The sequence below is a fragment of the Vipera berus genome, assembly GCF_964194415.1.
Source record: "Vipera berus genome assembly, chromosome: 10".
Lineage (NCBI taxonomy): Eukaryota > Metazoa > Chordata > Lepidosauria > Squamata > Viperidae > Vipera > Vipera berus.
In genome coordinates, this window is record NC_138213.1 from 5,721,879 (window position 1) to 5,732,322 (window position 10,444).

The window sequence follows — 10,444 nt, forward strand, 5'->3', positions numbered from 1 at the left end:
AAATTCTGTAGCTTACCTGTTATCACTCTGTCTACAGAGCCCAAAATATAACAATTGTTATTCAGCAATTCCATTACTGTCTTTGGGCCAATACTAACAAGAGATTCATACACTTAAATGTTTTGAGTATCAATTCAACCCTAGCTCCTTTCATTGTAGGGAAATACATGTTGCCAAGTCAAATTTTTCTGCACCAAATTATGTTCATCAATTTTAAAAAAAACCCAGTAACAAACCGGAAACTTAAGGAGAGAAAAAAATAACACCTAAAAGATTCCCGAAACTGCTCAATTATGCTAAAGACAGAACATTCAGTACGTAGATAAAGAACTAAATACAGGATTATTCAGTGAATAAATAACTGGACATGGGAACAAAGTGAAATATCCCTTCCAAATTTATATCAAGAACAGAAGAATCTAAGAAGGTACAGGTGAGATACGGTTGTGCAGTGGAAATGTCATGAAAAGGATTCAGCGAGGCAAATTTTAAAACAAGCTCACCCATTACTACCCAGAACAAAGATTCAATTCTTAACTCTGAACTTCCCTGTATGCCCACAAGGGCCAAGGTTGTGACAGGTATTCCCTTACCAGCGAAACAACAGTGTTAAATGGAGACTGGCGTGGTGTTAAATCAATCATAAATTAACTTTCCTCTGAAACACACTAATGGAACATTAATAGTACATAATTTCATTTCCTCGGCATTGCAGAATTCTCCTGAAACACGATGTGAAAGAATAATTCCCACCATCTGTTGAGATATCCATGTGGGAGTGGCCGTTTTTCTTTTTAGCATGCTTCCTACTTAAAAAAAATATAGCAAAGTTTACAATGTTGGGCGCCGGATTGTGACACCATTTTATCTGAGGAACCACCACACAATAAATAAAGAACGTTAGATTGAAGGTGTAAAACTACTATTACTTCACCACAGAACTAGGCCTTCTGTGATTGACTTTGCATATAGGGAGTCCTTGACTTCCAATACTTTGTTTAGTGACCATTTGGAAGTTACCACAGCACTGGAAAAAGCGACTTATGATCGTTTTTTTCACACAACCGTTGCAGCATCCCTATTGGTCAGGTGATCAAAATTCAGAAGCTTGGCAACTGACATGTATTTATGACAGTTGCAGTGTCCTTGGGGGGGGGCATTTGATTTCCCTTTTGTGACCTTCTGACAAGCAAAGTCAATGGAGGAATCCAGATTCACTTAACAACCGAGCTACTAACTTCACACCTGAAGTGACTCATTTAACAACTACAGCAGGAAAGGTTGTAAAATGGGGCAATACTCACATAACAGATGTCAAGAACTACCTGTATTAAGGCATGGCTTGTCTAAGTGGCAAAGGCCAGGTTTGTAGAATGCGTGAAGCCTTCACACCAGCGGCAATCTAGCCTACAAATGGGACCCCAGTAAAGTTCACGATCTATAGTGGTGGTAGGCACACATTGTTCTCCAGAATGGGATACTAACCCAAGGCCAAGCCAATAAAAACTGAGCTACAGAAAATAAAATATCATTCTGTTCAGTCCAATGCAATCATGAAGCCTTTTATTCTCGTGATCCAGGCAAGCTAACTAAAACTTTTTGCCAAGTATCATCTTCTTTTGGAAGAAAACTGTGACCAGGGTGGCACAAGAGTGTTGTTTAACACAATGATATATCTCTGAAACTAGACTTCTTGCTTTTAACAAAGATGAGCTCAAACCCCTCCAATTTCACACTTTGCTCCCTCTGGCTTCCAGAGATCCACATCATGTTTATTTCAACTGTCATTTCTGTCATTAATGTTTTCAATATCTGTATTTGTGCATTTGATATTTATGTCACTGTTCACCGCCCTGAGTCCTTAGGGAGAAGGGCGGTATACAAATCAAATAAATAAATAAATAAATTTCCATTTTCAAGATGTTTCAGTTCTCCTGCTGCTTTGGTGTCAACAACTAAAGCACAAGTTCAAAGGCAAGAAATGCTCCACTGTTTGCAACACACACACACACACACACACACACAACTGGATTTACTGCACAATTAATATCTTTATTAATTTCTTCACTGAGCTATATAAAATACAAGTGCTGTTAACCATGGCCTCCATTTAGAATTTTTACAAGTTTGCGCATGTGTTAAATCAATTAACACTGCTCTCCCCTTGCACATTTAATCTCTAACACCTTGGAACATAAAACTGAGATTACACAATTATGCAAGAAAATCAAATGGAAGAACCAAGAACAGCACTGCTGAAAAGCCTTTGTAGTTCTGGGTGGAGAAAAAAAAGTGTTATCACTATGTCTACAATTGGCTTATTTGTCCATACTACCTTCTGCATGAAAATGCTTTACAGTGGGTACAAACTGATATGGGTTTTAAAGATCTTTCTTATTAAACATGATAGTGCAGAACCCTGTAACTCTTATTGCTTGAGCTGCATGAAGAAGATATATTTTAATGGCTTCTTATCACACATCAAACTAAGCCATAATGTGGCCTGATGTAGGACGTGTTGTGCAAAGCTAGATACTTAAGGTCTATTCAATTAACTAAAGCGAACCATACCTTAATGCAGGGGTCTTCAAACTTGGCCCTTTTAGGACTTGTGAACTTCAAATTCCAGAATTCCTCAGCCAGCATGCCCGGCTAAGGAATTCTGGGAGTTGAAGTCCACAAGTCCTAAAAGGGCCATGTTTGAAGACCCCTGCATTAATGTGTTATATAAACCAAGTCTCTTGGCTATGGGAAAAACACACTTTCTTGCGTTTAGACAAACTGCAGTTTCAAGATGAGACAAGAACTTTTATCAGCTACTGGTGATTAAGCAGGAAATCATTTTGATATATGATACACAGTACATGTTGCCAAAGCCTGCTGTTGACACCTCTGTTAAAACAAGATCACAGGTAACAACATAAAATCTATGCTAAAAGTCTGGGAGACCTACTGTCAGTTGATCCATACAAGAAGTATCAGATGAGAAGTGTAAAGGGGGCTGGCAAATTCTGAGAGTTGAAGTCCATGTCTCAAAGTTGCCAAGGTTGGACATTCCATTATACACTAGTACTAATAAAAGGAAACTAGCACACGAAACCACCTCATTAATTACTTAATTCAGCAGGTAAATCTAACGTACATTTATTGCTCTGTTATGCTCCAAATCATTTAAAAGACATGTTCCACAATTTTATTACAATATAGTGAAAGCTATCCCATTATTTCAAAAAGTTTACTTTATTTCCAATCTCTATTGATTTGTTTCAATTAAAACTCTCCAGCAAGCTTTCAGCTCATAATTTAACTGATCATTATGTAACACAAATGTCAACACCAGGCTTGCCAGAAAAGGAAATTATGTGAGTGGACCCACTTTCAGCCAAAAATGGTTATTTAGTAGAATTATGACATGGCATGATCTGCCATCTTTAAGTTACAGCTATATTCACAAGTGTATAACTGACAAATAAAACTATCTTAGCTGTTCTGTTACTTTCCTGATCAGCATCGTATTCAGATGTAGCCTAGTATGATTAAACCCCTATGATCCCTCATTTCATCCTCTGAAGTTGCAGCTACAAATTTCTGCTTTCACCTTACTGGCTACACACAAACACGGCCATCATGCTAAGCTAAAGGTTTAACTGATGTTAAATGAATAAACCATAGTTCTCGCACATGTGAAGGCATTATGACTGGGTTACTCTACTGTCTTAAATAAACAAGTACATCATCAGTTAAATATATCAAACTAATGTTTGATATATTATGCGATTACAAAAAAAGTGGAACATACTAAAAGAAAGTGGTATTTTGAAACCCATTTAAACAACATCTAGTAATTAAACACCCCAGGAACATTATGGTTTTCTGCTATATGTGCAATTATATCCTTTCCCTTGAATGGTTTATACAGACCAGTGAAAAATCTAAGGTCAATGAAGTTCCATTATCTGGATCATAGCTTGATCCACAATGCAGTGAAATAGTTTACTGGGTGGGCACTGGATAGGTAAATGTGTTGTTTGTAAATTAAGAAAAAATTGCAGGATGAACATTGCAGTTTTTAGAAACTGAAAGCCAAATACATAAATTATAGAAATAAAAAGTATAAGCTGCCTTGAAACTCTCCAATAATCTCCAAAGAATAGAACTTTGACAAATTTGACATAGCATTATGAAACCGCTCCCTACAACAATATAAAATACCATTTTGATGCTATTAAAATGATACCAATCGACAGTGCACAAGCAGCAGTTTCTTTCTGACCAAAATTAAAAAAAACACACCCTCACATAATTTGCGGAAGGAATGAGAATACAACAAGGAAAAAAATGATCTACTTCTAAAACATTCTTAAGACCTCCTTAACCTTTGTTAAATTAAGTGCAACCTGCCACAGAAATGTTGTGCATCAGCTGTTCAGAAAACTCCTTTCCACACCCTGCAAAGGTACATTTGTATTCAGAGAGACATCTCTGCCCTGGGATCCTGCATAATGTAACACTAACAGTGACAAAAGATTTTTGTTGAGAAAGACGAAATATTGTAATTCACCTTTGCAACGGCCAACTCAAGAAGGTCATTTCGGCACAAGAATCCCACTCCACTAAATGCACAGGCCATGTGTCTTTGTCAGGTATAATCTGGTGTGCAATATTCCTCTTTGCTCACACACACACACACACACACACTTCCATGCACTGAAACACATGTTTGGACCGCACTGGGAGGTGCTTAGAGTCGTAAGATCAGAAGACTAGGACCTGACTGTGCCCTTCTGTAGAATAAGTAGATCTGTTCCTGTCTAATTTCCAAATACACATATACACACTGGTTCTCCCCCCCCTCCCACGAAAAGCCTGAGCCTACTTAAGCTTCTTAATGACCCCTCCTCCTTTCTTCTGTTTGCAGAGAGCCAAAAAGCAACTACTCATAGTGTGACCCGGGAAATACCTACATAATACTATCACAGGAATGCAAACTGTGGAAAGGTCAAAGCACATCTTTGCACAAGCAACATTAAGGGGGGTGGGGAAGGTGGTGTGGCATTCCATCCTGACAGGTAAAGCACACCTTTCTTCCCAGACCATACGCTTCTGGACCAGGGTAGCCAGGCACCCTCATCAAGTGCTTCGCCATAGTGCCACCCTATTCAACTCAATCCACACTGCAGCCCTGGCGTGGTGGGGAGAGAATACCTTTTCCCAATAACCCCCCCCCCCCGAAACCAATAACTCTATACCACGAATTCGGCACAAATCCCTCTTGATCCATAATAACCAATTCTGGTCAAACTTTTGCTGAATTGACAGGCCTCTCTTATCACTTCCCCAAAGCATCCAAACCGTGGCTGCTTTGAACTAGACCCCCCACGCATGCAAAAAGGGGCATCTCAACCCACGGGCCAGGAAATGTCCAATCTGGGTTACCGTAAGGGATGAGCATCCAAGGCCCCATTGTGGCAACTTCTTCAGTCCATCCGTGAGACTCAACCTTTCCCACTCTTGAAACCACAAAGCCAGCCAGGAAAAACCTCCACCGAAGGCCAAGGGGTCACCCCCAGACTCAAGAGCACCCTTCCCTCCCCCCTCCCCCGCCACAGCCCCTGGCCCTGAACACCTGCAGATCCCGGACAATCCCCATCATCGGCCTGCCAGGTTGCAAAAGCCCCCTTTTTGCACCCACTTCTGTGGGACAAGGTGCAAATAACCTTGCCACCCTGTCTCCTCCCCACTGCAGACTAAAATGCAATCATCCTCCCCATAGATCTGAGTTTGCAAATGCTTCCTTTGGGGAGGGCGGTTACAAAGGCTTCCAACAGATTCTCTTCCCCAAGTCCTGATTCAATAGGAACCCCCCCCCCCCGCTCCCTTTCCCCCCATGCCCTCCTGCCTCCAAAGACCCCCCACACCTGCCCCCCAGCCCTGACTCCGAAGAGCCCCCTCCTCCTTCCTTTCCCCCCCACCCCAAGTTTTGACTGCAAAGAGCCCCTCTCTCCTCCCATCCTGCCCCCCCTCTGATCCCCCACCCCAATTCCTGACCTGGAAGACCCCGTCCGTCCTTCCTGCCCCCAAGTCCTATTCCAGAGAGCCCCCCCTTCCTCCCTTTCCCCACCCCGACCCCCAAGTCCTGACCTGGAAGACCCCGTCCGTCCTTGCTGCCCCCAAGTCCTATTCCAGAGAGCCCCCCCTTCCTCCCTTTCCCCACCCCGACCCCCAAGTCCTGACCTGGAAGACCCCGTCCGTCCTTCCTGCCCCCAAGTCCTATTCCAGACAGCCCCCCTCTCCTCCCTTCCCCCCACCCAAGTCCTGACTCCAAAGACCCCCCCCTCCACAGGCTCCCTTCCTCACCCAACCACGCCGGGGCTGTAATTCGTCTTCTTCCACGGGGTGCCGGTGTAGGCCGGCTCCTCCGGCCCGCCCGGCGGCCTCCCCAAGGGCCCGTTCACCAACGCCGGCCCGCCGCTTTCCCCGGCGGGGCCGAGCAGCAGCGTGCAGTTGAAGCCGAAGGTGCTGGCCTTGTTGTCGCGCTTCCGCTTGTTGCTGGCCGCCGCAGCAGCGGCGGCGGCGGCGGCGGCGGCGGCTGCCGGGGCAGCGGGCGAAGCGGCGCGGGGAGCCGAGGCGGCCGGAGAAGGCCCCGCCGCGGAGCCCGAAGAGGCGGCGGCGGCGATGGCGCAGGAAGAGGAGGCCGCGCGCGGGGCAGCGGGGGTGGCCTGAGCGCCGGGCCGGGTTGCCCAGGCGGGCGGCTGCGGCGAGGCCTGCCGCCGCGGGGGAGGCTGCGGGTGCTGGTGGGGCAGGCCGGCGCTCTCCAGCGGCAGGAAGTCGGGCTGCGGGTCGCCGCCACGCGGGACGCGGGACATGCCGGGCGGCGGGGACGAGGCGGCGGCGGCGGCGGGGGCCACCGGGGTCGACGGGGAGCTGCTGCTGCTGCTGCTGCTGCTGCACGACGAGGCGGCCGAGGAGGAGGAGGAGGAGGACGACGAAGAAGTCGAGGAGGAGGCCGGGGCGGCGGGCTGAGGCGGCGGCGGCGGCGGCGGCGGCGGCTGCGGCTGCTGCTGGAAGTAGAGGTTGCGGACCCCCTGCGTGGTCTCCCAGATCTGCATCCACAGGCGGTTCGAGGGGCCGAGCTGCTCTGGCTGGAACCAGGCGATCCGGGGATCCATCAAACGGCGAGCCGGCCCAAGAGTGAAGGGGCGGCGGCGGCAGCGGCTCCTCCTCCTCGCCCTCCTCCTGCCTGCCGCCGCCGCCGCCGCCGGGCCAGGCAGGCCCAGCCCCGCCGGCCTGTTGGGAGCGCGGCGCCCTGTGGGGAGCGGCGAGGCGGAGGAGCCCGGAGGAGGAAGAAGAGCCGCTCGCGGCCGCCCGGGAAGAACGGCAGGAAAGCCGGGCGACTGGCGGGGAAGAAGCGAGGCGGCGGCGGCGGCGGCTTTTGCTGCTGCTGCTGCTGCTGCTGCTTGGCCGCCCCTCCCGGCCAGGAGCGCGGAGCGAGAGGCGAGCGAGGCGGGGCCCTGCCGAAGAGGCGGCCGCCGTCGCCGCCGCCCGGGCCGCGCGTAATAAAGGCGTGGGAGGGAGAAGGAGAAGACCGGGCGGCGGCCGCGGCCGAGGGTCGCCCACGCGGGGAAGGGGTCGCCCGGCGGGTCTTCCCCGCCCCTGACTGCCCCGCCGCCCGGGATGGAGACGGATCGTCCGCGGCCGGGCCCGAGGGGCAGCGCGGCGGAGCCCCGAAGGGAGGCCGCCTCAAAAGGGCCCTTCGGGGCGCTGGGCCGCGGGAGGAGGCCTGGCTTTGCAGGGCCGCACCGAGCTTTCCCAGTATATTGGGGGGACGGGCGGAGGTGGTCGGGAGGGCTTTGGGAGTGTTTATCCCGAGTCCCTCTTTTGAACCTGAGGGGTTCGCTGGTTTATTACATTTATTTATTTATTTATTTGGATTTATATACCGCCCCTCTCCCAAGGGACTTTATACATATACATATGTATATATATATATACATATACATTTGTATATGTATATGAAGGTAATATGTATCTTGATATAAATACACATACATACAGAGATGACAGATACCTCTGTATATAGTTATAAATATGTATATATGTATCTATCTGTATATATACCGGTAGGTAGATACACACTTGCATACATACATACAGATAGAGATGAGATGAAGCAAGATGTCTGCCATTTTAGAAATGGTTAGGAAAAGGGGGGAAAAGAAATATGGGACTTTTCATAGAAAGGAGGTTCATTCATCTATTTATCTGATTTATATTTCACCCAACTCGGAAAGATGCTGGGCAAAGAGAATTAAAATGGCAGAAATACTAAACTTTCATAGAAGGGAGGTTTTGTTCATTCATTTAATTTATATAACAACTTTTCTTGCTACATACTGTGGGCAGATAACGAAAATGGCAGCAATCCAAACTCAGAGAAAGCTTGATTCTTTGTAGGTAATCTTTACCCTTTTCTTCTGAACAGGTGCGCATACCTACAAAAACCAAGCTCAGGACTCCAGCCATTTTTGTTCTCGGGATGCTCCAGGAGGCCATTTGCAATTGAAGGCCATTCTTGAGAATAACAATAAAAAAGAGTATTTGTAACTCACTTGAACTGTGGGTCTTTGGTGCTCTTGTGAGTTTGGTTGCTTTCTTGCAGACATTTCATGACCCAACTAGGTAACATCATCAGTGCTAGCAAGATGATCTTAATTGATTAGTAGACACTCTTCTAACACTGATGATGTGACCTATCTGGGTAATGAAATGTCTGCAAGGAAACAACCAAGCTCAAAACACTTAAGGACCCCACTGTTGATGCTTAGCTTTGCAGTATACAGTCTACTCCGTTTCTTGTTTTCAAACTAATCCTTATGGTTGGGAAGAGTGTAACAGGGCCTTCTTTGTAAACATTGAGATGTCCTCAGGGCATTTTGGTGGATCCCAATAGGATCCCACATCAATGACTCGTCCAAATTAAATGCAGTAGCTCAAACTATTGACTCAGCAAAGCTTAAGGTTCAAAATTGAGATAATTAAGTCTTTTTTCACCCCCTCAAGTCTCTTGCCTTCCTTCTTTTGCACATACATGTGTGCATACTAAATAAAAGCAAATCTGAAAACATTTTGAGAATCTCTTATCTAAGCCAATAATTGCTTGAGACCAGTGCCAAAATTTCAGGGATGATCAAAGCCACCACAAAGTTAACCACAAATGCACTATAAAATGGAAGAAAAAGCTACATTAAAGAAATCCAACATCAGGCATTGATACTCTGGATTAGGAGACACAATTAACATGATCTTTAAATATAAGGGTAGTTAAATATAAGGGTAGCTTTTTCTTTCCATTTTATAGTGCATTTGTGGTTAATCACTTCGAGGGAAGATTTCGATTTACAAATCATCTCTTGGACAGTATCTCCAAAATCAAAAAGGCCAAACAAATAGCTATTAAGTACACATTTAGTCTTTTCCAACTTTGCTCCAAGTAAGAACTCCAATGTACCTGCGTAGTCACGTGTATTATGTACACATGCCAGTTTTCATGTGTGAAAAGGGAATTTTGCAATTGCCGATGTATTTCAAAATCTTTACAATATGTAATACTTCAAAGATGTATTTACTCAGCACAGTGTCCATTAAAATAAGCAATAACATTTTAGCAATACATTTCAGATTCCTAGTTGGTTTGAAAAGAGCTGTTTGGACATGTCATGCGTGTCTGAATCTGTCCAAATCTAAATGGGGGGGGGAGTTAAGTGAGTTTTATTAGCCTCTTTGTTCCAATTCTGATTTCAACCTCCCCCTTTCCTGAAATATGATTAAAACTGCTTTGAATTGTGTAATTGCAACAATGAAGTTCCACCTGTGTCCCAGAAAATTATTCTGAAGCAGCTACTTATTCCATGTTTGTCTTGTACAACAAGGAAGATCAAATATTTAGTGTGATTTGAAAAAAATATATCGGAGGATGCCTTTGATCCCTGTGACACCTGGGGACTACGTGGAAATGTCCATATGGTTCTATTGGCAGCCATTTTAGAAGCCCTCCTTTCTAGGACTAAGAACTGGTCCAAAGATACCCAAATGGTTATTAGGAAGGAGCAGGACTTGGTTTCCCCACTCCTAATCCAGCAGCTTAGCCAACAGACCAACTGCCATGTCACTGTTTCCCAGCACAAGATGATATTTTGTTATGATTGGTTCAACAAATGTTTTAGAATAGGTTAAAAAGATTATTCTGCAACGTTCATCTCAAGCTACTCCTTAGAATGCGAATCACACTGGTTGCAATCATTCAGTAACCCAGTTCTGAAATTGTCTTACTACCTGTAGGAGGAGAGGCAGAGCCTGGGGGTGGAGTCAAGAGAGGAATCAGCCTGGACTCATTACTTTCTCACAAGTGGTCTAAGTCCAGCGCTCCCTGAATTCCGTTAATTCT

General features: G+C 45.9%; 1 protein-coding gene across 4 annotated transcripts in view; it reads right to left on the reverse strand.

Moving 5' to 3' along the window:
• Positions 1-7,790, reverse strand: part of TENT4B (terminal nucleotidyltransferase 4B) — a 33,639-nt gene extending 25,849 nt beyond the window's left edge. For all 4 annotated transcript variants that reach the window (XM_081336152.1, XM_081336153.1, XM_081336150.1 and 1 more), the window contains exon 1: positions 6,358-7,790. In XM_081336152.1, the coding sequence (XP_081192278.1) occupies positions 6,358-7,169 (812 nt within the window). In that variant the 5' untranslated portion in view covers positions 7,170-7,790. The remainder of the gene's footprint in view (positions 1-6,357) is intronic.
• Between the last annotated feature and the right edge of the window lie 2,654 nt (positions 7,791-10,444).